General features: G+C 39.5%; 1 protein-coding gene across 1 annotated transcript in view; it reads left to right on the forward strand.

Moving 5' to 3' along the window:
* Nucleotides 1-27,522, forward strand: part of si:ch211-186j3.6 (neural-cadherin) — a 384,238-nt gene that overhangs the window by 199,902 nt on the left and 156,814 nt on the right. The window contains 10 exon segments of the mRNA XM_042487073.1: nt 1,078-1,221; nt 11,725-11,845; nt 12,351-12,513; nt 14,839-15,507; nt 17,301-17,492; nt 19,284-19,500; nt 19,503-19,726; nt 19,930-20,260; nt 21,464-21,557; nt 26,989-27,173. Coding sequence (XP_042343007.1) covers nt 1,078-1,221; nt 11,725-11,845; nt 12,351-12,513; nt 14,839-15,507; nt 17,301-17,492; nt 19,284-19,500; nt 19,503-19,726; nt 19,930-20,260; nt 21,464-21,557; nt 26,989-27,173 — 2,340 coding nt within the window.

Below are 27,522 nucleotides of genomic sequence, written 5' to 3' on the forward strand. Positions count from 1 at the left end.
ATTGATGCATAAACATTGGCTTAAACATTACTCAAAATCCCCGAGGTGCAGACCCTTGTGTTTTATCTGAAAAAAAAAAAAAAAAATGAGAAAAAAAAAGAAAACTTACATGGGGGGGTGTAGATTTGCTGTATATAACTTTGCACATCTGCACAAATAGACTCACACATACCAAGCTACAAGTTACAAACTAGAGACAACAGAATCAAGTCATGACAAAAATAACCTCGATAGGCAGAGTTTTCACAGGCAGTTAACAAGCTCTCCTGGCTAGTGTCTGGGGCGGGGCTGGGGGTGTGATTTTAACACATACATGTCTGTAGAAGTGTGAAAACGTGGATGAGCAGGCAGCATTAACAGATGAGAGGGAGGATGAGAGGACGGCTGCTACATCTGCTTATCCACTTTCTGTGTTCTTCCTCTATCCCTCCCCACCTTTCTCCCTCTGTCTCTGACAGATTCTGAACACGTGCAAAGCTCTGGCATCTGCGACTTGTTTTGTTATAGCTGCAAGGGCTGCATTAGTTTGCTATCTGTGCCATGAACTGTATACCATCTCTTCCACCCTGGCTTGAATAATTTATCTCATCTTGAAGCGTGTATTGCAAATTATGCTCGTTTTGATGCAGATATCAAAGGGAGCTTAGTATGTTGGGTTGCTCAACTGCTGAGCGATACACTGATGCCCCCAGGGTGCTTTGTACTCAGCTTCAGCCTGCGGTCGGATGCTGAAGGAAAAAGAAACAGCCAGATTTAATGGTAAAATAGACAGAAATAGTGGAGACAGATGACAGATGTAATAGAAAAGTGGAAGACAACGGTGGATGGAAGAAAAAAAAAGGATGTTATTTTTGTTTCCGTCTGTGTGCATGAACAAATGTCTACTTCCCTACCTGCATCTATGTATATGTGTGTATGTGAGCATGCGTGCTGGTGAAAAGTGACTAAATTGTTGCTATCTTAAGAGAGATAGACAGATGTTCATGTTCACGTTGACAGAATAAGAACAACCTCATGTTTATAATCGCCTTCCTCTCTCTCTCTGAATCTCTCTCTTTCTTATCTTTTTATTTTCAGACACAGCATATGTTCGTGTTTTTATCAGTGACGTGAACGATAACAAGCCAGCGTTTGCACAGACATCCTATGAAGTTGATGTGGATGAGGACGCTGATGTAGGCTTCGCCATTCTCACTGTCAGTGCCAACGATGGGGACGAAGGTAGGTGACATGGATAAAGGAGTATGCATACTTGAATAGGTGCGTGTGTTTCTTTGAATAGGGTGATGCAGATACCATATGGAAAGTGTAGGACTGATGGTGGGGCTGGTACTGTTAGTCCATAATTGACCACATTTACTCAAACATTTAAAAAGTGTTTCTTTTTTCCTTCACTCCAGAAAAACAACTCACTTCATTGCTTTTGTTTGACCCCGTTTTACTTTGAGAGGGGAAAAAAAGATTTGCACTACAAAACATGTCATGTAGTCGTGAAAACCACAGAGTTTGAATCAGCAACTGCAGAAGAACCCATTCAGTATAACCTTTCGAGGAAGGAAAGCTCTCAAGCGCTGAAATACTTTCACCACTTTGGGCTTTTTTCCCTTCAGGCAAACATTTCTTAATGTTAAGATGTTGCACCCCTGTAGATACTGAGAAGCCAGCTGCAGCTGGTACATGTCCTTGGAGTCCTCTGGCATTGCTTTTTCTTTGTATTTTGAACAGTTTTTCAATATCAACACTGGCTACTTTATTAAATTATCAAACATTTCTTTTTACCTTGAGAATGTGGTGCTCAGTTTTGTCAGCTGCTTCAGCGACTCCATTAACTCGAGGTTTATTGTGGCACGTTCTTCCACATGGTTGCCCCTCATGTCATGAATTATAATCTCAAGTAAAAAGGGTGCACATTCTTTTTCCATATATTCCCGTCCGTTCAGTGGTTTCCTGATTAGAGCCAGGGACAACACAAGTAAGATTCAAGATTTTTGACGTTAAGCGGAATTTAAGAATTTAGATTTTTTTCCATTTAAAATTGTTAAAAGTACAGTTCATCCCAAAATCAAAAATACATACTTTCCCTGTTACCCGTGGTGCTATTTATCAATCTAGATTGTTTTGGTTTGAGCTGCTGAGTGTTGGAGATATTGGCCTTGGCCTAATGTCTGCCTTCTTTCCAATATAATGGAGCTAAATGGCACTCAGGTTGCGTTGCTCAAAGCGCTTAGTCTATACATCTGAAAATCTCAACAGCACTGCCTCCTTCCAGAAATCATGACCCAATTACTCAAGATAATCCACAGATCTCGTTGTGAGCAGTTACATGTAGTGACTGTTGTCTTTCCTCCAATCTACACCTGCCAACTGCATCACATTGCAGAAGGAAGTGTTCATCTGCTCATGGACGAGAGGATTGAGCTCAGGACAGCACGAGATGTGAACATTAATGGCTTCCTCCTTGGCTGAGCTGTAATGTTACTTATTCCAGTTGTGATAGGTAAGACATCAGTTGATGCACATGTGGTATCCATAAGTGCTGTTACATTGGCAACTGGACTAGTTTGAGTTGCCAATGAAATAGCAGGATACCATGACCTGGAGAACCTTCATCATCATGCACATGTAGTGATTTGATATGCTGGTGTAGTTTGGTTGGGAAAAAATAAATAAAAAAAAAAATCTTGAATAAGAAGAGTATCTTCAACACTCCCCAACACACCAAAACAGTCTAGATTTTGTGGTGAATTGTCCCTTTAAACACTTTGTATTAGTTACATACGCCTAACTGGTTGACATTTCCAGTGCACTTGCCTTTAATAGAGCACTAATTAAGAATCCTCATTAGGATTGGCGAGCTTGCCAAGACCTTTAAATACAACAATTTAGGTTTGTGGTGGAGCACGGCGAGACACTCAGCTGCCATGGCCAGAGGCAATTGTAAGCTCCTGACAGCAAAGACAAGGCCATTATTTCTTTATGGAATGAAAAAAAAAAACTCTTCAAGCTGAGCACTAGCCTACACTATCAAAAGGAATGTAGTAACTGGATAGAAATCTGTCGGAAAAGGTCCGGTAGTTATAGATCAACAGCAAAATCAAAAGATAATTGCTCATTTTAAGTGACCAGGGGTTGCATAACAGAAGTGTGACTGCATCAGACATCAAGATACAGCTGAATGAGAGTCAAAAACTGTTCCACTTCATCAGAGCAGAGAAGAATTGTGGAAGTGGGGCTGATGGCTCTTTATTTAGCTATCAGAACAGAGTTAACTGGATAAATGCAGTTGTTACGGCTAAAGTGTTGGCAAACAGTTTGCACTTAAACTCCAGCCAACACAGACCCACATATTATTTATATGGATTCACATTTCTGCCCACCAACTCCTAAGGAAAATATTTTGGTGTGGATTTCTTCACCAGGTATTTGCTGACCGTGTCGGTAGTCTGGTGTTGCGGTGCTGAGTGGGTTTAATCATAGCCTTTTAGGTGGAAATCACTGCCTATGGGGTTTCTTGAGTGGTGGGACTGATAAAGCAGCAGCCTTAAAGGTGCCCTGTGGAGATTTCTTGTGAACAAAGTTTGGATTTGTAAGCAGTGTTACTGATCAAAATGCATTGTGTGTCCTTTTGGAAAAACGTATTGGCAGGTAAAAAAAAATGATCCCCATAGGGACATTTATCTTGATAACGCTGATAAGTGTTTGGACATTTTTACTGGATATCAATGGGTCCAATAGCCTGCTATACGACAAATAGCGCAACAACAGCCAGTCAGTGTGTCGTCTGTCTTCTCTGCTGTCTGTGTCGCTGCCGTTTGCAGATGGGTGGGATTATACTCCACACACAAAGTGGACACAGTTTAACTGTAGAGCAGAGAACACAGCATGAGGAGCGCAACAGACTTAAAGATACTTAAATGGTATCACCTATGTCAGTACTCATCATCCATAAGATGGCAAAAGGGCGACAGTCTGATCAACACAAACTTTTAAATTGTGACGGCTTTCCTGGTAGCTCTGTCTGCTGTAACTTGCTGCCTCCTCTTAATCCACGTCTGGTTTGTTTTACACAGACACAGAGCTTGTTACGCTTAAGTCCTCGAACACTTAAGTGAACTCCTGTTGTCCTCAAAAGCTGAGGAAATTGTTGACAAAGTAGCTACCATGAAGTCATTCATTTAAAAGTGGTTTGGACATTATAAGGGACAGAGCGCATTAAGACAGTTTGAGATATATAACATCGGTCGCTGCCAGCCAAGACCTGAGACACAACTTATCTTTGCCAACACCTGAAAAGGTGTAATCCCTGAAACCACACCATTGTTTTGTTAAGTTATAATAGAAGAAAATAACTGTGCTGTTTTTTTTTAAGTATGTTTGAAGTTTAATTAGATGTAATTCAGTATATTCTAATGTTTAAGGTAACATTAGGCAACTTTAAATTGATTTTTTTGAGTCTCATTTTCAGGTTGTCAAATATCAACATGTTTGGCTGATGGTCGGACAGAAGCACCAACTCAAGGGTCGGTCTTTGACAACTTGGGAATGAGACTCAACAATCAACTAAAAGTTGCTTAATATTGCTTTAACTAATGAACCATTTGCTTTATCTAGGTCTGAGTCATTATTGGGATTCTCTTCCAACTGGCAGTTTTATATAATGTAATATCAATATTGATTAATTTGAAAAAAAAGAAAAAGTCATATTTTTGCCAAATTACGCAGCCCTAGTAAAATGTATTTTCTTCCTGATAAAATATTTGCAGACAGTTTTTTCTGAAAATATTTTTAATACAGAATTGTTGGCTTAGTTGGTATTCTTCTTCTGCACAGTATTTGTTGGTGCATTGCTGCATTTGTGTGCTATGATATGGCCACCTTTTGAGCAGTTGATCAGTGTTTGAAACTGTCATGAGGAATATGTATCGTGTCGTACTCAGTAAAAATGTAAAATGTACCAGTAGAGGTCAAATAGATAAAAGAGACTAAAATCTTACTTTAGCTAATTAAATCTTTTAGCTGTTTTGTTTTTAACTTAAGCACTTGAGCTTTTTGGCCTTGTGGAAGATAATCAGCTTGTCACGATGAGCTACACTTTTCTTTATGCTTCTTTGGTGTGCATGTTGAGTGTTTGACCTTTAACACCCATATATGTCGCTTATTATGCTATGCTGTGACAGAACCAGAGAAGGCAGCAGTACACATTGAAAACTACTTCCTGGGTGTCCTTGAAAGAAATCACATTTTAGTCAGGATCCCTATTGTCTGTCTCAGAACGTCGACAGAACAAACTATATAGTACCTAGTATTAGTATTACAAGTTTTAGTCTGCTGGACTGTATATATTAAATTGTTTTATACTGTCTAATAATGCAGTCATATTAGAAAGATGATCACAAGCAACATCCAGAATGAGAACATCTCGTTACTTTGTGTGACTATTTTTAGAGATGATGCAACTAAAATTGGACTTGAAAATATGCCCTGCATTTACGTATGACTGTAATTTCTTGGGAGGAAGACAAGTAGTGGACCTGTGTGTGTGTGTGTGTGTGTGTGTGTGTGTGTGTGTGTATGTGTGTATGAAAAAGAGAGCGATAACATCAGAAAAGCTCTCACTAGTGTACACAAATATAAGCTTTCTAACCTTGTCTGGTGATAGTTGTTCATGTTAGCCATTGTTGCAGCCAGATGCTCTCTCTCTAACTTACCTTTTTTTTTCTCTCTCTTTAAAAAGAAAACATAACTACTGAATACCAAAGCAGATCCAAAATTCTGATGTGAAGGAAAGTTCAAGTGATGATTCAGCAGCAGATAATAGTGTGAAAGAATATATTGCTCTTACAAAAACACGACTGCAAGCTTAATATGCATCTGGCTTTCCAGCCAAGGGATAATATACATTTATATGTGTGCGAGATGGATGAAAGAAAAAGGTCTAATTATAAATGCTTGTGCTCATTACTGCTCGTGGCTCATGTTGAAATTGTATACAAGGGTCCAAGGTGGAAACTCCACTGCTGGGATTGAACTTGTGTCCCTGTGTTGGTAGAGCGCTTGTTCTACCAACCTGGTACTTGAGTCAGTGTGCTGCCTTCACTGTATTTAGTTCAGCCTGCATGAGTACATATTTTTACCTTGCACTATCAGACACTATTTATTCCTTTTTGAGTTGGAACAAATGGCTGGCATCTGGGGCCCATTTTGTGCCTGTTATGGCTCGCCTGTGAAATTTGTACTTGTCCCGACTGTGAAGCAATGGCTCTATGTAAAACAAGACAGAGGAATTGAAAGTCAGTGTTTGATTGAAAAGGGTACTCACACTTTAAGCTGTCATCATTATTCAAACCAACTGAATTTCAGCCAGTTAGAGACTGGCAATGGTGTTCACGCATTTTCTGCTGATGGCGTTTAGTCTAAACCACGTCCAGATGAATTCTCCCTGCAAGCATGCTGTTGAGAATCCTGTTTGAAAGCCAGAGCCGGTCAATATTCAGATTTAGAAAGGTCACATTATGTCTCATTTTCAGTCTAGAAATCTTCAAATTTCAGCTCATCTCACTCCACCCCTGATCAACATAAGCAGTGCTCTTACCAACTTATGAAATCTGTATAAATGCTTCCTAAAACAAAATGTTTTTCTGACCTTGGTGTCTTTTTATTGAATCAAGTGAAACTAAAGATTAGCAAGACCTTTGCAGTAAAAAAATATATGGCCATTTCAACTGAGTCATCTCCATAAATTCTCATAGATCTTTAGGAATGTGCTATAATGCTGCATATATAGTCCCTTGAAAGAACACTCTACTGAAAATCTTTCAGGAGCAAATTCTCACCTCCTGTAGGCTTGAAAGGTGGAGGAGGAAGAGGACAGCAGCTGCCACCTTAGACTCACAGAAAACTCAATAGTTTGAGTGATTGTTCCCCCCCAGAAAACCCAAAAAAACAACCAAACAAAAAAAAAAAATGCATTGAGACATCCACTAATGCCCTATGACAGCATGTTCCACTTAACAGCTGTTGATCATTTTGCTCAATATGTTCCAGTCACTTCTCAATTTGCAAATAAACGACTACATAAACTACTTAGCCTTCGAGATAGTCATATTAGCTCATCAGAGGAAATGTTATTAAAAAAAAGCAGTAAGAACTGTAAGTAAGTCTCTTGGGAGCTACCAAGAACCAGTTAAAATTTGATTGCATGTTTGTATTAGTTGTTGTCAGCATGACAAAAATGAGTTAAAGTAAGCAATAATTTTTTTATGTTGGCTGTAAGAAGGTTATTCATTGTGCTCTGCTATGCTGTATATATAAAAGTCATCACACACACACACATACACAAACATATTTTTAATGCATGTCATCAGCAAAATGACAGTGTCCTCTCCTACAAGGCTGTGCTCTGTCCGTATCAGGTTTTCTGTCTGCTTATCAGCATGTACAATTGTTACACCTAATCTACGAATCATAGTTCATGTACACAAAAATTGTAATTGTAAAATTGTAAACTTTTCCTTTTTATCTATGTTATTATAAGCTACAGTACATTTGTATCTGTTTTCTTCTCAGAAGTATTTCACCAACATCAAGGGGTTCCACATAAAACGGGCATCTGTGCAGTAGAAAGATGCTAATACTTTTGAAATTGGTGCTACATGACTGCAGAAAAAAAGACAAAAAGGACTGTGGCATTTACTTCTGCTCAAAAGGCAGAAAACCTACAACTACCAGAATGCACTGTGCCATACCAGACCAATTAACACTCCTACTGGTGGTTAATGTAATGCAAACTGTGAACTTTCACCCAGTGGTGGCCAGCTGGCAACAAACAATCTCGTATTAGACAATAATCTAAAAAATTTGAGGTTAGAAATAGGCAATGCAATAACAGTCTTGGTTTACATTTACTCAGTGCTGCCAGTGTCACCATTTGATCTCAGTTTTTGGCCTCCATTTTCACTGTGCAGGAAACAGTATCGCGCCCACTTCCTATTCACAAACACCCACTATTACAGCTAAACAGGGCAGTAAATTTGTATGTTTCTGAAGATATTTTAGGCCAGAAATAGGCAGTGCAGTAAAAAAATGATTGATTTATAATCTAATCGTCACTGTCTAATTTTACCATTTTATATGTTTTTTTTCCAAGTGTGAGAGAGATAGCTTATTCATCTTATTAACTACTGTTAATATTTGATTGATATATTATTTTGCAATGTTTAAAATGATATTTATATGGACTATCAAATGATTAATGTTTTTAATTGCAAAATATCAAATTTGTAATCGCTTGTTTTCCATCCTGTTATTTTGCATTACAAAACAGTTTTTAAGTCCATATTGACAAGGTGAAGCAGGTCTTACCAGATTTTCTTGATTAGGAATCAAATGACAGCAAAAAACTGCATGGGACTAGCATAAAGTGGGCATGTCTGTAAAGGGGAGACTCATGGGTAGAACCCATTTTCATTCAGATATCTTAAGGTCAGAGGTCAAGGTATCACTTTGAAATGACCATGTTGTTTTTCCATCGCCAAAATTTTGCCTAATTTTGGAGCCTTATTTATCCCCCTTCCTAAGAAGCTAGCATGACATGGTTGGTACCACTGGATTTCTCAGATCTTCTAGTTTCAAATGATCATCATGCTAGCTTTGAACCCCGGTACAGCCTCTCAAAGACAGGAATGTTGATTAAACGTGATTAAAAAAAAAATAAAAAAGTTAATTACTGACCTTAATCACATCCCAATTAACAGATTAACGCTGACAGCCTTAATATTCATGATGTCAAATCCTCTGCCAGCGCCTTGGTCAGAGGTGCAGACAGGTGTATTAACCTAATGTTCATGTTTTTGATGGTGGTGAGGGAAACCAGAGCCCCCACAGGAAACCCACACAGACATGGGGAAAACATGCAAATCGAATCCGGGATATTCTTGCTATGAGGCAACAGTGCTAACCACTGAGCCACCGTGCCGCCCTTATACACCACCCTAATACAAAGCTGGTTGAAAGTCAGCAAAATATCCCTATAATGGTTCAGGGCGGACAATGGTGATAAAAAATGGAGCAAGTATAAAAGATCTCTCTTGAAATGCCATATATAAAGTGAAATGTTTGATGTCTTTGGGATTAGAAACACCTGTCAGCCCTCTGTGTCTGTGCCTGTGTCTCTCTTCCCCTTCCTGCTCTCATCTGTCTACTCCACTTTCAGGAAAGTACAGTACCTAGGGAGATGAAAAGAGTTTTAAAATTGGTACAACTGGGAAAAAACAATTATTTTCTCTCCATTTGTTTGTTTATTTTAACCACTGTGTTACCCATTGTGCCATTTCTGTTGTCCTTTGGGTCCCAGCACTTTTCTAAATACTTAAGAGATTGAGACAACTTGAAAAAATCAGGGATGCAATTGCATATATCCCCTAATGTCTCATTTAAAATGCCAACAGACAGACGGTACAAAACGATCTGGATTAGTGTGTTCTCCTCTCCCCTTCCTTGACTTTCATCTCGCTAATAAGCTGCAAATCTCATCTTGTCTTCAGAGGGTTCTCCTTTCCCTTTCATATTAACATGAGGGTTGGTAGATGCAATGGTGATTGAAATGCAGACTTTCACTTTACCAGTAATTGCATTGAGGGGGAACATTTTGTTGATCAGCAGCTAATAGACTTTATTAAAGATGCTTTGCACATCTTTAAAAAAAGATATTAAGTGAGGTGTGGAAAGAACTTTGGAGATGAAGGCAGGGGTAACCTCACAGCAATATGATTTTCAATTGCTTGGAACAATGGATTATTAATTATTCAATGAAAATCGCCACATTCCGCTTGTGTTCAAGCATTCTTGTAATTTTACTGACTTATGGGAGACAACGCAACAGCACTGTGCCGCTTGAAGTCCTAAAATCTGATTAGATTCTAAGTTTATTTGTTCATAACACCATTTGTCATACTTAACAGCTTCATTAATGTTGGTCCTGGCTCGTATATTGTGCAGGAATGCTACTTTTCCTGAATATTTACATACCTCTATGTCAATACAAACACCATCAATTTAAATTCTATGGCATTCCTCTGCTAATAAGTGCACATTAGTTGTAGCACTTGTACCTGCAATAAAAGACCTGCTGGATCGTAATCAGTTTTCAGGACTATTCAACACAACCTGATAGCAGCATTTTTGTGATTGAACACAGGCACGTAGACACATCTTTGGTTCTAAAGAGAGCTCATGCTGTTTTTTTAGACAAGTATGGTAATGAAACTAGGTGAAATTAAGCTTGTGCACACAGCCTAACAGAAGCTGTAAATGCAGTGATAGTGTGCTGTATATGTATTTTGTTTGTAGTATTTGAAGACTCATCTCTATTTTTTCTTTTTTTCCTATTTTCTCTTGAAGACCTTGAACAGTTGTGACGTTCCATTCAGTACTTTGATCACGTTTTCTGGCTTTTAATCTGTCTTTCACTCAAAAAACACATCTTGAATGCCATTATTGCCAACTTTTTGATGGCAATAATCAAAAGCATCAAAATTTAAAGCAATTTTTGAAGCAAAATTGCTTCAAATGTTGAATGGTAATATTCAAAACAGCAGCCAGAGCCTTAGCAGCAGAAGATATAACACCTGCACTGAGTATTTTTGATACATAAAAACCATAAACCATAAAAGTGTCCATACCATGGTTTTCATTTTTCTTTTGTTATTGAATTGGGTCTTAATGGACTTCTAATAATTCGTAATGATTTTTAAACTTAAATTTGCTATAAAAGTCATCACTTTGGTCTTAGACAAATATTTCAAATCATTTCAAAACTTTGAATCATTAATATTTGAACGATGCTGTTAAGCATGACAAATGGCATTATAAACAAAAAAAAAAATTCATAATCTAATCAGATTTTAGGACTTTAAGCAGTAAAGTAATCCTCTGGTCAGCAGAGGGACGCACAGTAACTGAAATCACAGTCGTTGGGATCAATGCATCAATGCAATTTTTTGAGTGCTCTGGACCACTCGAAAAATGTTCTCTTAAGAGAAAAGCAAAAATAAGAAAACATTGGTGAATCCCAAAATTTAAACAGTAACTTGTCTGGTTGTTGGAGACATACAACCACAAGGTGTTGATTCTAGTTTGTGGATGTTCCAGGTATGCCAAAAATAACTGCATCAAATGAAAATGCATTCCTTTTTCTTGTTTTCTTCTTGAACATGTTTTTTTCTTTATTTGTGTAACAGTAAGCTTCAGTTAGGTTATTGTCTTGAGGTGTAAACATCTGATACAAATTGTTGGTCAGGCTTTAGTTTTTCTGTGCACGGCTTTACAATTTTACTTCTTCATAGATATCCTTTCATGAGGATGCTCCTCTAATGCAGCTGGTATAGTAATCACCTTTGTAAGGGCACAGGCTGCTTGTTGTTTAAAGACTCATAACAATCAGATGACACCAAACACTCGATATCTGATTCCCGTCTGCCTGCTAAAGCAAGCTGATGCTATCCGTCTCAGTTAGGGAAGACGGATTGGTGGATTGACAGAAACAGACAGCAATAGACTAGATGGGGACTTCCAATCCACCAAAGCTCTTTCATGCTACAAATACAAGACGTACGCTCCTGGCCTGTTTTTTCCATCACTTACTAACCATATGCTGCTTTGTCAGTAACTAAGGTTAATTTATACAAGCTGTCATTCATCATTTATCCATCTTGTCCTGTTCTGCAGGTGGAAATGCAAAGCTGCGCTACCAGATCACATCAGGGAACACGGGAGGGGTGTTTGATGTAGAACCAGAGGTGGGCACTATCTTCATCGCTCAGCCTCTGGACTATGAACAGAACAAAAGGTAGGGAAAGAATCATTTCAGACACAAATATGTGCTTTTTGACACAAGTAAATGTTGGTCAAAGGATTTACCTTACACATATAGTGTGCTTTTCTCCTGTCGTATTGCTTCATTTCTTTTTCTGGTACCGTATATGTTAGATTAGATTACATTAGATTAGATAAGATTCACTTTATTAATCCCGAAGGAAATTGAAGCACCAAGCAGCTCACTGTAAAAAAGAATAACGCAACAAGACAATAAAAACAAGTTTAAAAGAACAGATAAAAACAGATGAAAAACCAACAATAGATAAAAAAAAAACACAAGCCACGAAAACACTAAAGGACTGAAACTTAAAAATAAATAAAAATCAGACAGCAGTTCTAGCTTTTAACTCCACTTTTGATGAGCTATGCCTTAATAGATTGTAAACATTAAGTTTAAGAAAATTTTTTTAATTCAATTTGGATCTAGTGCTGCTTATATTGAGAAAGCCCCTGACAAAGCTGAAACTTATGTGCAGGTACAAGCTTCATGTCCTGGCTTCAGATGGGAAATGGGAAGATTACACAACTGTGACGGTGAACGTGGTTAACAAGAATGACGAAGCTCCGGTGTTCACCGTTAACGAGTACTACGGCAGCGTAACAGAGGAGCTGGATGGCTCACCGGTGTTTGTGTTGCAGGTACTGTCCAATTATTATAGAAAGAGTTTGTGAATGTTTGTGCAATCATCTGTTTTCTTAACATATTGTCTGTGTTATCACATGCATTGACCATTTGTTGAAGTGTAAATCTAACCTGTCTTGTGTGTCAAAACTATGCAAGCTAAACAGCTTGCATTACCCTGCAAAATGAGTTTGACCTATCATTTCTTCCTTGCTCCTTTAAAACTAGTATTAACTAGTTTTACACAGCAATGCAAGCCTCAGCATAATATTGCCTAAATATACAGGGCAATTCTTGTACTGCTCCCACACTATCTTTGTGTTTTTGTCACGCAGAAAAATACTGGACAGTATTCACTGAGTTCTCAGGACCTCTTTCTAGGACAGAAATTGGAAAAAGGGCTTTTGGGTATTCTGCACCCTCAGCATAGAATTTGTTGCAAAATGACTTGAAACACAAGGAGCTGGTTTCGTTAAATGTTTTAAATCTATAATGACAGACTTAGAAGCAGATTCTAAAGGATGTTGATGTTTTTAGCCTGCCTGGTTATACAATTGACTCCCAGGAAGTTCACTTTTGACTCATCGTTCCCTTGTAATGCAAATTTAAGTGCTAGTGAACTGTTTTGTCCCTCTTCGTGTCTCTGTCTGCAACTTTGTGTTTTCACTTCTGACTGCCTTCGCTTGTAAAATGATTCTTTATTTCAGTGGGACCTGGGTTAAATAAAGGTTAAATAAAGTAAATCAACGAAATCATGCATGTATGTGTTGCCAGTTGCCAGCTTCATGGAAAAGGCTGCTTTTGTGTTCCTCTGTCAGGAACAGACCTGTTATTTAAAAAAATATTCAACATTTCAAGTGGTAAATCTTCCTGTTGTGAACATGGAAAGTCTGACAGGCATAGCAATTATAGCAAAAGGAAATTGAACTTTACAAACAATCAATTGCACACTCAAGACCTGCCGACCGACCAACTTTAAAATATACATTTTATATTGTTATATTTTACATTTTTGTTTGAAAATCCTGCATTTTGTTCAATGTGTATAGAGTTGTTTAGTCTTTCTGAACAGCAAAAAAAAAAAAAAACACTTGTTCAGTTTTTTTATTTATTGATATATTATTGTTAATATTGTATTTGTCTTTTGCCGTAAGTCCATCAATTCTCTTATTCCTACAAGCTTCTTTAAGGGTGTACCATGGAGACAGTGTAGGAAACCATTGTGGGAACTTTACATTTGTTGTAATGGAAAAGTCGCTATGTTAGGAAGGTAAATATGCTAACTGCTGGCACCTACTTGTCCAACAAAAAACAGGCCAGCTCTGCATCATTCTTCATCCCATCCTCTCCTTCAGTGAAACCAAGCCCAGATTCACTTTTGTTTTGCAATGAGCTTTGTCTGCATGGAATTTCGCCTTGTTGTATTTTTGTTTCCTTGGCGCTGTGTCTGCAATTTTCTTAGCTTCTTCTTGGATGCGTGCAGCTACTACCTGGTCTCTACAAACTCCCGACACAGCAGTATATAAGAATATACAAACATGCAGGCAGAGGGCACAGTCTTTGCAGATAAACACACCACCACACACTTCTAGTGAGTCATGAGTGTTGATTGAGAAAGATTATTCTTGTATGAGTCTATGTTTATTTTTTTTTTAAAGAAAATCCTGTGTAGTTGGCCTTTAAATGTCAGAAGTTGAATTCAGATTGAGATCATCCTAATTTAGTTCTGTCTTTATTTATTACTATGTAGCTCAGGCTGGATGTAAAGCTTGAACCCTGAATCTGTGTGGTTTATAAGAAATCACCCTAATGAAAAGAACACGTGTTTTAACAAGTGTTAATGCAACTTGATTAGCACAGTTCTAAATTAACAATTCACTTTGAATATTATTGTCAACCATGTCTCTACAAGACACAACAATGAAGTTATTCATATTGAGACTGGTGCTCTCCTTTCTCTCATCATATGTAAGAGCACATTTCTTACTCTTTAAAAAAAAAAAAAAACACACTTTAATTTTGGCTCTACATCACACAGCAATTATGGTGCTAAATTGAACCATCTTTGGCCTGCCCAGAGTGTAATTGCTGTTGATGTGTTGAGGGTGAGTGAGACAGAGCAGACAGAAGAAGAGAGGCAGGAGAGGTGGGGGTTGGGGTTGAGGAGTTTGGATCTCTGCCAGGTTTACCTACCGGGGAGTTCATAACTGCACTGAGCAGTTATGAAGTGCTTCCAGTCAAGATATCACTCCAAGTCAGCAGCATTTCAATAATTAAATAGTGTAAAAAAAAGTGATTACACTCTCATCTTCCTCTGTCTCACTGTCCCTTTGATGTTGTAGGTAACAGCGTCTGACCCAGATAAGGACGCTGACCAGGAGGCCCTGCGATACTCCCTCCATGGCCAGGGTGCCGAGAGTGAATTCATAATTGATGAGGTCACAGGCAAGATCTACGCCCAGCGGACCCTGGACCGCGAGGAGCGTGCCGTGTGGCGTTTTGTCGTCTTGGCCACAGATGAGGGTGGCGAAGGTCTTACAGGCTTCACCGACGTCATCATCAATGTGTGGGACATCAATGACAATGCGCCCGTCTTCACCTGCTCTCCCAGCTGCCACGGAGACGTAGCAGAGAACTCGGTCGTGGGGACGTCCGTGATGGAGATGACAGCCACCGACCTGGACGACTCAGCTGTAGGACAGAACGCTGTGCTCTCCTACAGGATTATGGGTAGTTTAGATGCCACCAACATCGAGGTGGGAGGAGTGCCTACCTTCTCAGAAATGTTCACGATCAACCCCACCACAGGGACCATCACTGTAGCCATGGGCGGTCTGGACAGAGAGCAGGTTGAGTCCTACCTCCTGGTTGTGGAGGCCAGAGATGGAGGAGGGATGACGGGAACTGGAACTGCTACCATTCAAATCAAGGACGTGAATGATCATGCTCCAAGATTCACTGATCACTCGTGCCTGGCCAGGATCTCTGAGAATGCGGAGCCCAATGCAGAGGTGGGTCAGAGCTGAACTTAATGCCCAAGTTAATGAGGTACTATTTTATTATCTTATTTTATATAACTATTAACCGAAGCCTAAACCATATTTAATTTCTTTTAAATTACCTCTGTACATGTAAACACTTGGTAGTGGATGTTGTTATACTTCAGTGTCCAATATCTCCCAGAAAGGCAACACACAACAGAGTAATACAAAAAACATCAAAGGAAGCAAACTCAGCAGTCTGCCTTAAACCCTAAGAAAGCTTCCTGTTTACAGCAGGCGCAGCACTTCTCAGTAGAATATTTAAGTTAGGACACAAACCTTTTGAGGTGCCTGACTCCTGATTTGAAATGTAACTCATGGACTTTCTTAGATACAATATATCTTGCAAGATTTAAAAAATGAAAACAATGGCAACAGGTGAAATCTGAAATCAATAAACAACTGAGGGCATCTGTCTAAGAAATGGGTTTTTTTGTTTGTTTTTGTAAAGTTTAAAGCAGTTTAAGCAGCTCCTTTGTGGCCGGTTTTCCATAGAAGAGCTGCTGCAATCCTGTTTGTTATTTGACTGAAACAAACTAAAGAGATTGCATCATATATATAACAGAGCGTTTGGTATCTTCACAAATCTGAAAACACATTAATGAGATATTTAATCATAATTTAATCATAATTTCAGAGCCCAACTCTGCAGACATTTGCAGCTTTCATTTCTTTGTAGCTTACTGCTTTAGCTTCCCATGTCATACATTGACTGTATGTGGCAGAACACAAGACTAGAGATTGGTGTTGAAGTCAAGCCACAGATACTCAGATATTTTTTTGTAGAAGAAGAAAGGAGCTCATCTCAAAGATATACTCTGGCTATGGCTCAGATCAATCTAATAGACAGACTGTATGAATACTTCTAAACTATTGCATAGCACAAAGTTATTTAGCTCCTGACTATCTTAAGAAGGCTTTGAATTCTGGCTAGGTTTTTTTTTTTAACTGAAATACATGTCTGACTGAGCAGCAGCAAAACACTGGATGTAAAGAGAACTAGACTTGGTACCACCACTCAATTAAAAAAAAACAAACAAAGAATTGTTGCCACAGACCACCATTATATAAGAAAATGTAGCAAAGTTACAACAGTTAGCAAGGCACCTGTGACTCTAAATGGGTGGGCCACACAACAGATAGCAGGAAATGTGTTTGGGCTCATGTGAGCAATTTTGATTCATTTACAAGATACAAGTCAGGTGTTCTGTTGTTCTAATAAAGCCAATGCCAGGCTGCTCATCTCTGTTGACTCCAGCAGAAAACGGTTGCCTTATGGAAGAGCTCAGCAGTTACATGTCAGTGGTATAGAATCTCACAGCAGTGCTGACTGTAGCAGGGTCCAGGGTTTCTGATAACTTTGCAGTCAGGCTCATGAAAGAGTCTTTGGGCAAACAAAAATAGGTGACAGTGTGCTCTGTAGAAACTCTTTCCCCTCTTATTTCACTCACTCCACAACCTTGTTTGGGGAACACAGTGTATGCCAAGGGTTGGGCACTGAAACCTAGAGCCAATATGGTGCTGCTTCCTTTATGACAACAAAACTAAATCAGAACGTGATGTGTGCTAGAGACTGTGTGTCAGCTGTTTATGTAACACATCAGTCATGACAACTTCTGCACTGTTTCAAACTTTGCGACTCTGCTATTGTCAAAAATGCACCGCCACTTCACAGAGATCTAAATTAATGTGTCAAAAATGTTACGAGCTAATGTCCCAATGAAATACTGCCTTGTTCACATAATATTATTGCTTGTGATAAGGTCCTGGAGCTTGCTGCAGAGGACAGGGACACTGGAGAAAATGCCCAGCTGACCTTTAGTGTTGTGGCTGGAGACCAAGAGCAGAAGTTCTACATGGTCAGTCACAAGCAGGAGCAGCGCGGCACCCTGAGGCTAAAGAAACGTCTGGACTATGAACGACACAGCGAGCAGAGGTTCAACCTCACACTGAAGGTATGTGGAAGCTGTTCCACAAAGTCGCGCACCATTGAGGGTTACCTTGAGTCAACTTCTCTCTTTAATTCAGAGAGTTTAACTTAACTTTTGTGGTTGGAACCTTAAGTGACAGTTGTGCAGCATATCTTAAAGGGAAATAAAGAAAGAGAGAGTCTGAATCAAAACTGGCAGAAGCCAGATGATGACCAGTGCGTTGGTTCTTGATATCCAAGTGTTGAAAATATGAAATGGAATTTAGAAGGAATCTGATGTTTGGGTTCATTCGCATTCACAGTATGTTCCTGAAAGGTTTTGAGACTTAAAGAAAAAAAATGAAAAAAAAAAATTTGAAAAATTTGAAAAAAATTCAAATTTGAAAAAAATTTGAGAAATTTTATAATTTTATAATTTTATAAGCACTAACCTTAAAGTTATTTGTTTTCCTTAGCGCTACTCAGAGCCGGTTCAGACCTCCATGGGGCCCTAGGCAAAATTCTGCTAAGGGGCCCTTCTAACTGAACTCCAAAAATTTTCAACAGTCGCACCTGACACCCAGCGCTTCCACTTATCCCCCCTTTAAACATATTGCACTGTCGCCACCTGTTGGTCTAACTACGAATAAATTCAGACCAAATCAAATCAAACTAAATGTGTAAACAAACAATCATACAGTATTATGCATGTATGTAATGTTTGAAATAACTCACCATTAAAAGTTCACAAATTTTATTTATTTACTAAGATATCTGCATCGATTTTTGCCTGTGGGCTATCCAAGCAAACAGAATTCAATCTTAGTCAATATTTATCCATTATTTTCCATTTTGTCTAAATGCAGTTGTAACTACACTACAACTAAAATTATAGAAGCCAACAAGATGCACACAGAGACCGGGGTTCACCCAGGGCTCACTGCCCTGTTAATGTAGGTCAAACACAGACAAGTCCCTCCCACTCTCCCACCCAGAGATGAGAGTTACCTGACTGCTGTTCCCGCAGTTCATTCTCATGTTGTTTCTTCCTCCTTTTTTCATTTCCGGAGGGATAACTCCGCTTCATCGTGGCCTTATACAGTCAATGATCGTGGCGTGCTAAACGCTTTCTTGCTAGGCTGATGCGGAATGCGGAATGTGGGACACGCGCACGACGGACGGTGACGTCGTCATGTTTTTTTTTTTTCCACGGGGCCCTATTGGCTTGCGGGGCCCAACGCAACGCGCGTAGTGTGCGTATTGGGTGAACCGGTACTGGCGCTACTAAATCCCTCAAATCAAGCTGTCATTGTCTCTGTCAAAACCTAAGACTAAGACATACAAGGGGTAGAGAATATACTGTAAAGTCAGTCAGAGAGGGCACAGAAGGTGTCATATGTCAGCTACCAACAAGAACTATAAAGCTCCACCAGCTTACTTCTCACATTGGTGTCAGTTAGAGAAAGCTGTTGAAAAATAAACAGAAATGCTATTGAGTGATATAAACAGCAGCTGCGGCACACATGTGCACACTGATGTACGGATGGTGTGATGCTGCTTTAAGAATGCAAAGAAATAAGAAAAGGAGTGTGATCACGACTGTTTAGACCATTGTTTGACTCTTTTTATTTTTGAGCAACTCTTGGTGGAAAATTCAACCTTTGACTTCACAGAACATCATAAAACTGTTCAGAAAGAAAAGATAACTATTTACAATCACAATTACTGCAGGGTGCCTTGGAGTCATTGCAGAGCAGCCTGTTTTGGCGGATAAGACAGAAGCTTCCCTCTGCTGCACTTGTATGGCATGTGATACTATATGAGGTTCTCATTTTAGGTTGAAGACCTGGACTTCTCCAGCCTTCTGCACTGTGTGGTGGAGGTGGAGGACTATAATGACCATGCTCCTGTCTTCATTCCACACCTCCTCTCACTCGCTCCGCTGCCTGAGGACATTAGTGTGGGAACAAGCGTGGCACGTTTGGTGGCCAGTGACTCTGACTCAGGACAGAACCGCGACATCACCTATAGCCTATCAGAGGACTCTGATCCGATGGGCTCTTTACCATTGACCAGACTGGTGCACTATCTGTAGCACGCCCTCTGGATCGGGAGAGGATATCGCAGCATTATTTGGTCGTCATGGCAACCGATCATGGGGTTCCACCTCTAACAGGCAGCGCCACAGTCCAGCTGCCGCTGTTGGATGTAAACGATAACGGACCAGAGTTTGAGGCGGCATACGCACCAATAGTCTTTGAGAATGTGGCCGGACCACAGGTAGGTTGGACTGGGTTAACATGCAATGAGAGATACGCCTAATGATCAGCTGGTCTCAGCATAATGATATAACGATATGATTTGGTGAAAAAGAAGGAAGTTGGGAAGAAGGAAAGTAGAACAAGTGTTCATTTTAGAAATGGATGATAAAAATAACAAACCTTAGCAAGCCACAACCTCTCATGCTCTGCCTTCTTGTTTAGGTAGTAAGGTTGAACCAAACATCAACACTCCTCCGAGCTGTGGACCAGGACTCTCTAGAGAATGGCCCGCCCTTTCACTTCACCGTCCCCTCAGAGTATCGCCACAGCAATGACTTCTACCTCCAGGACAACCTGAACGGCACGGCGACACTAACGGCTCTGAGGACGTTTGACCGTGAGCGCCAGAAAGAGTTCCTCATTCCTATTATCATGAGCGACAGCGGCCATCCAGCCAAAACAGTGACCAGCACCCTGACAGTGACCATCGGTGACCAGAATGATCACGCTCATGTGGCTGGGGAGAAGAAAATATTCATCAATAGTCACAGAGGTGAGAGCTCTCTGTCTTTAGGATTTGTTGTTCAAAGACTAGCTATATTTACATAACGCGCCCACATTTTCCAAGCACATTTTGAACTTTGATCTCAAAAGTAGTTTTCTGTCTCTGTAAGTGAAACTGACACTGCTCGCCAATTAATTTCTGATCAGTGTGCAGTAAGTATTGGAGACACACAGACTATTTTTATTGTATTTTTCACCTCTACCTCAGTCCACCCACTGTCACCACATTATCCCTGTCTGCATGATTGGTTGTTAGTCAAAATGACTCCCATGGTGCTATTCTAAGGATCACAAAGGCAAGTTATTGCTTGATTTGACATGCAATTAATCACATCTATAATGTTTGTTCCCCTTGAACCATTGCACGTCTAGAATAAAGATATAAAACAAACCACATAGTACACACATAGTAAAGTATCTAGGCTCAGACTATAGTGATTCTAAGATACTGTGTCACAAAACGCCTGCTCATAATTTTGGCAGGATTAAATTGTATTCAAAACATGTTATTTTGTTGACCAGTTCTGCAGTCAGGCCTTTCTAGACTTAAATATTACCAGCTCTACAAAAATAACAAGTATTTGCATCCCTTATCACCAACTAATGAAAGACCTTTTTGACTCATCTGTTTGTCACAATCCAGAGCTTGTGTTCGTACTCTTACACCTAAACTTGTGGGAAAATAGAATAGCATTATCAGTGTTTTTGCCATTGAAAGCCATGAATGCCTGACAACATGCTAGAATTCAACATGTCAGAGTCTGCCTTTAAATTTTCAAGGGTACCTTCAGAATAATTCCCACAAAGAGTGTGGAGTTGAAGGAGAGAGAATGGAAGCAACGGCCATTCTTACAGCATGATTGTAATCATTGTGCATTCAAACAACATTTTCTGTTATGCATTTCCCTCTGCTCAAAGGTAATTGTGAATGAAGCCAGATACACGTACATCCAAGCCTGTAATTTCTTCAAATGTTTTTTTTTCCATTGTTGGTACTATTTGTGTTTGCCTGTTGATTTGCCTATTGTAGTGGTTTTCAAGGGTCTTAGTAATACAGACACTCACACACTTAAATACATGGAGATACGCATGCTGAGAATCAACAGCTGCTCTTACACATTTTCCTGAATAAAAGGAAGGCCAGTGCAGATGTAGTGGTCAACTGATAAGCTGGTGTGTTTTCTGTTATCAGGTCGTATGCCAACTACAGTGCTTGGAAAGGTCTACTCTCCTGACCCTGATGACTGGGACAACAAGACATACGTCTTTGAAGGACACGTGCCAAGGTACATAATGCAAGTCTTCATGAACCATTCATGTTGGAATTTCTCACATATTTGACTTACGTCAGAGGAGAAAGGGAGCTGTAACACAGATTTAGGCAGAGGGCCATCCACACACAGACACACTAACCACTAATTACCATATTTGTACAAAATGCATTGTATTCATTTTGTTTATGCATCATTTTGTCATCTACATTGTCTTTAAATTTTATTATGTTGGTCAGTTCTGGACATAAAACATCCATTTTTTTGCACTGTGAGGGTCTAAGCACAGAGGGTGTTGTATAATGTATAAATATTAATATCATTTGAGGCAAATTGTTATTTATGGTATTGGGCTGTATAATAACATTGAACTGAAATTAGGAAAACTAATATATTCTAATCAGAACTGTGTCATGAATAGTCTCAAGTGAGTGCCTCATCAGCCAGATGAGTTTCAGTTTGTCATTGAAGCAATCTGTGGATGTGTACAGTATATTCTATCATATTACAGCTTGAATGTATTTCCGCTGAACCTGCAATTTACAGTCAAGGTGACCTTTTTATTAAAAAAAAAAAAATAATAATATATATATATATATATATATATATATATATATATATATATTCTGTTTTCATAATCACCTAATTTGCTTGTTTTCCAGACAGAGTCAACAAGCTCAGTAGGTGATTATGAAAACAGAAAGCAGTCAATAAAGTATCCTTGTGTGTTTCTTTTACTGCACTCTTTTAGGCTCGTACTCAGGGCTGTCAAAGAGCCATCATCATCTCTCTCGAAGGCAGCGCTGGCCAAATGCTTTTGATGGCCTGCAGTGTTTGTTGCTTAGTGCTAGATGATGGGTCTGCGCATCTTGATGATCTATACTTTGTCAAGAGATAGTTTTCAAAGTGATGCGAACACCTGTGTTATGGCTCATTTTGATCAGCATTAGATACTGATGGAACCTTCTGTCCGTACTCTGCGTTTATTTCAGCTGATTTGCGAATGAAACAGAGCAGTACCACCAGAGATCATGGGATGGTGTTATGTAGTTCAAGCGAGATACAACAGTAATACTCAACAAATACATTTAAAAAATGCTGAAACAGAATGAATCGGTAATATAGTGAAAAGAATTATCCATCAACATGTTGCGATGTATTGAAAGGCCTCACAGCTCACTGCTATCTAAAATGCTGCCTCCTTTAAACTGTCCATTATTGCGACCTCCTCCATTGACGCCTCATGTGCTGTTGTCAGGAACTTTTGACTGCGCCCTCTAGTGCCATCTATTGGCTTTATTTATGCCAACATAGAGGATGCGTGGAAGTATGAGGGCATTGACATTTACAATGTTGGAAACTTAGGTGCTAAATTTCATATGTAAAGGGAGTACAAATGAGCCTTCACACATTACGTTTATGCCCCTGAGCCATATTACGTCAGTATAGTGATTGTACACAGAAAATCATAGTTGTGGCTGTTTTGATGTGTGCCGTTTGGCAACAATTTATTTTGGCTTTGAGGAGGTGGGCAGCAGCTCACACACCACAGCTTTGGAAAGCCAATGAGCTCACAGGAGAGAGGCTGTGCTGCTAGCCCCAGACTGAGTTTTTTTCAGAGCAGCAACAAATCGCTAAAAGGGTCCGAAAAGTTGCTATGAATCTAAAGATTATTTTAAGCTTTTTAGCCTTTAAATGATAGGACAGACTAAGTGGGGGGGGGTGACATGCAACAAAGGGCTGAAGCCAGGCTGAGCTACTGGGCGCCCCACATTGCTATAAATCTAGCAAGAATATTTTCAAGTTGGCAACGCAGTGTTTGCATTTGTTTTGATAAAAAAGACCTATGGCTATAGCACAATAGCCAGGCCCGAAACACGCCCCTGCTGCTATCCAATAACTTCTTTTCTGCCTCCCAATGCCTTTTTGCATTTGTAACTAATGTATCACAACACTTAATTTCCATCTATTCTGTATACATTTAGTGATGATATTAGGCCTAATTTTGTGTTGGCACTGTGGTCAGCAATCAGAGTCCTACGTCCCTGATGAACAGCATAATTCTGTCGCTTCTTCTTCAGTTATGTCCAGTCTTTTTACCACTTTTTTTTTCCTTTATTGCCTCACCATCCTGTCCAGTTTCCAATCCTTCTCAGGTGATTCATTACTTTTCCTTGTTTTTCAGTCTTTGCTGCTTTACTTGGTTTTCTGCGATAGGATGTGGAGGCTCTGGCCTGTTTCTGAAAATGGCCTCCTCAAGGCATCCCTCTGCCACACAGAGCAGATACATTTTTTATTTTTACACACTAGCCCAAATGCACACACACAGAAGTGCCAAAAATCACATACAGTGGCACCCCACGACACCTTAGTGTTCATCTTCAAAACTGAGCTCAACTCAAGATGACAAACTTTCCTCCTTTTTCTCTCAAAGTCAAAGTTCAGCCTGTATAAGGGACTGGGTGTACTATGAGGTATTAACGTTTCATGACAGCTCTCATCTCTTGGTGTTTCAAACCTTAGTCAAGTTCAGCACGCATTGTGTTACTGCTGCTGTACTGGATTTTCTCAGAGCGGAGCTGATCAAAGCTCATTCTGGTCTGCTTTATATATTTTTATTTCAGTGCTTCAAATCAGCCACAGTTATTGTTCACAGTGTGTGTACTTAAGTTAGTCGATTTCTGGTGTTTTGGATCAAGAGGTTGTATTATAGTTGTATCTCCTTTGTTGTTAATCAAACAGCACAGAAATGATTTTTTATTTATTTATTTTTTTTTGATGTAGCACATCAATGCATCTTATGGAAAAGTTTAACTGCAAGTGTCCTACTTTGACTTGAATAAATGTGGCTGATAGTGTAAGTAATTGACATAATGGCATAAAAAGCAGGCTTCAGCAAATTGGGAAATACCAAGTGGGAAAATATTGTTATTTTTTGTAGAGATGTAAATTATCTTAGTCAAACCTGAAATTAAGTGCTAGACCTAAGACATAATCTCCCCAGCACAGCGTATGCTTTAAAATGACTTAATGTGGCCCTTGTCTCTACAAGTGGTTTATTATTTGATTTGCCAAGGTTCTGTCTTGGATTTCCACTGTAATTAAACTTGAATGAGCTCATTTACTGTACTAGGGGAGTACGGAGACAAGGCTCAAGTGAAATTGCTTCCTTGCATGTCTCTGTGCCTATTAGTCAGTCTCATTTTCCCCCGTACCTTCCTCTCCCTAATGCATCGTCTCCTCTCACTTTCTATTATTGTCCCAGAGGGCAACTGGTTTACAGCAGAAAACAGAGTAAACACCAAAACACAGAATAAAACACTAAGTAGAAGATACGGCTAAAGGGGATGAATTAGTATTTGTGTCTGTCTGTCTTCGTCTTGAACTGTTGGAACAAGTTCTGCAGGCAACTGGACAGGGAAACACTGTTGAGACTTACTTGTGCATTCAGCCTTTTATATCACACAGCTCAAACAGACACATCTCCTCCTCTTTATTAAACATTTTCAATGAAATTGTTTAGGACAAGCAATCTTTTTTTTCCAATCATGTAAAATATATGATATGTATAAAATAATCAACAGCATACTTTGTCTTCTACAGACAACCTGACCCCAAAAGAATTTGAATCGCATTGATTTCAGGAATGTGAGTGTATAACTTTCCATCTTATATCAATGATTTTAGCTTTTAAACATTTTGCACCAGGGATTCCAGTATTTGGATTAAGTAGGTTACTGCAGTTATTTTTGTGTGTGGAATATATATTGGTGCAACATATAGGCATCGGTATCAGCACACATCCAATGAAAGGTGTCTGAATGGGATCAAGACCAAAACATTTTATCAGGACATCCCTGATATGTGCCTGTTGCCGATTTTTTAAAATTCTGTCTTTCTACAATGCAAGACCATGCCATATACAGAATGATTAAAGTGGGAGATAGATTGTGGCTATTAAATTAACCATTGTTATGTTATAGTTAGGGTTAAGCAACTTAAACTTTTGGTTAAGGTTCGAAAAAGATCATGGCCAGGGTCTATGATGTGGTGCAAACTCCAGTCTCCTGCATGAATGTCAGACTTGCTACATGTTCATGCGTCACCCCAACCTTTCATCCCACAACATGAAGGGCACACTACTTACTCTGTTGGCACTGAACATCTGCGTTGGATGTAGATCTTGAGGCGTGGAAACATCTGATATGGATTTAATTCTTAATTAGGGTTCTATAAACTTATTTTAAGGGCACTGGGAAAGGTGTTTTTGGAAACGTGTTCCTGTTTTGAGTATTTTTAATCTGCTTCCACTTGGCACTTTCACCTAAATGTTATATGCACTGCATTGATAAATCTGTATTTTTTTAACTAATTGTTGTTATATTGTATGTTGTCGGAAACAGGTCTCTTGAGAATGAGACACTCTGTCACAGTGAGATTACCTGTATAAATAAAGGTTAAATTAAAACAAATACATAAATAAAATTAACCTAGGCATAGCCATCAAATAGGGCTGAGTTTCTACTTCTCACCCTAAGAGATACTAGAAATTTTCACATTGCACAAAACCAAGGATGAGCCAAACCATATGACCCCCCAAAAAAGGGTCCATGTCAATAACATTTTTTCATGTTAAATTGTAAGAAGGCTGCATGCCCTGCTGGGACACCAACAGTGGATACCAACAGCAGAGCCTTTGGGTAATCTGAGTCACTACCTGAGAGGAACGAGCCATAATATGCTGCATTGTGTTGGGTCCAGTTGACTCTGGCTGAATGGACTAAGCATGCAGTCATACTGAGCATTTATGTCCATTCAGCCAGCTAACACGCTAACCTTTTATGGAAAAATAACTGAGACTAAAGATCTCTGAAGACTCACTGTGATGTCGGTAATGGTCTAATGACTAATTGGTACCACGCCAGCGGTCAGTCCTATGGATTCAGCAGCTTGACCCTCTCAGGCTCTGAGCCATTATAAAATAACTTAGGCTGGGCCACGCAGCAGTCGCTCTGTTCGCCTGCAGTGAAATTGGATGTTGAAAACATAACAGCCAGTCTTGCACCCTGTACAAATTGTGTTCAAGCCTTCTGGGGATCTGCACTAGCCGGGAGATTGCTGCATGAGGTGGCGACTTCAATGACCTCAGTCATCGCAGAATTCTTCAGTGTTGGTTATTATTAGTAAATACTCCTTAAAGGAACTGTTGTGTGGAAGATTGCCATTTAAGTCACTGCATAAAAGTGGATGCTGGGGTGAGGGACTTGTTTTTTTTTGTGCTCACCAGATTAGCCTTTGGCTGTAAATTTTTAGTGTATTGATTTCTGAGGGTGAGAGGTTAAAGTTATTCATGCCTGCACAGGGCTCGGCCTGTGTGATGAAGAACAATAGGTCAGAAATGCTGGGAGTGTACAATTCTTTTAACTGTTTTTTTTTCTTTCCTCAGTTACTTTATCCTGAACAAGCGAACAGGCTTCCTGATCATCAAGGAGAATGCTCCACCAGGTGTCTATCAATTCCAGGTTCGTGTGTCTGACGGAGTTTGGCCAGATGCTGTGTCCTCTGTCACGGTGCACGTAAGAGAACTGCGAGACGAGGCGATCTACAACTCAGGGTCTCTCCGCTTGGCAGGTAAGATTGACCCTACACAGACACAAATACACAATTTGTGCTTAAAAGCTAGCCAGTGGCCCTAGAGTTAAGATATAGATACAGTCAAATAATTTTGTCTGGTTTATATTTACATGATGTCAGAAAAAGTTGAAATATTATGTCAGTCCAACTAAAATTTTTGAATTCCAACTTTGAGAAATTTCTCTTAGTATGATTTCAGTCCTACTAACAAGCCAAGATAATGCAGTTGGGGGTTGATTTAGTCTTTGATGTATACACCTCAACTTGACCTAAACTGGCCAGGGCGTTCTACGCATGCTCCACAGTCCCTGCACCAGGCTTTGACCCGGCAGTCTAACAGCCTAAA

Source organism: Plectropomus leopardus, chromosome 1 (genome assembly GCF_008729295.1).
Source record: "Plectropomus leopardus isolate mb chromosome 1, YSFRI_Pleo_2.0, whole genome shotgun sequence".
Classification (NCBI taxonomy): domain Eukaryota; kingdom Metazoa; phylum Chordata; class Actinopteri; order Perciformes; family Serranidae; genus Plectropomus; species Plectropomus leopardus.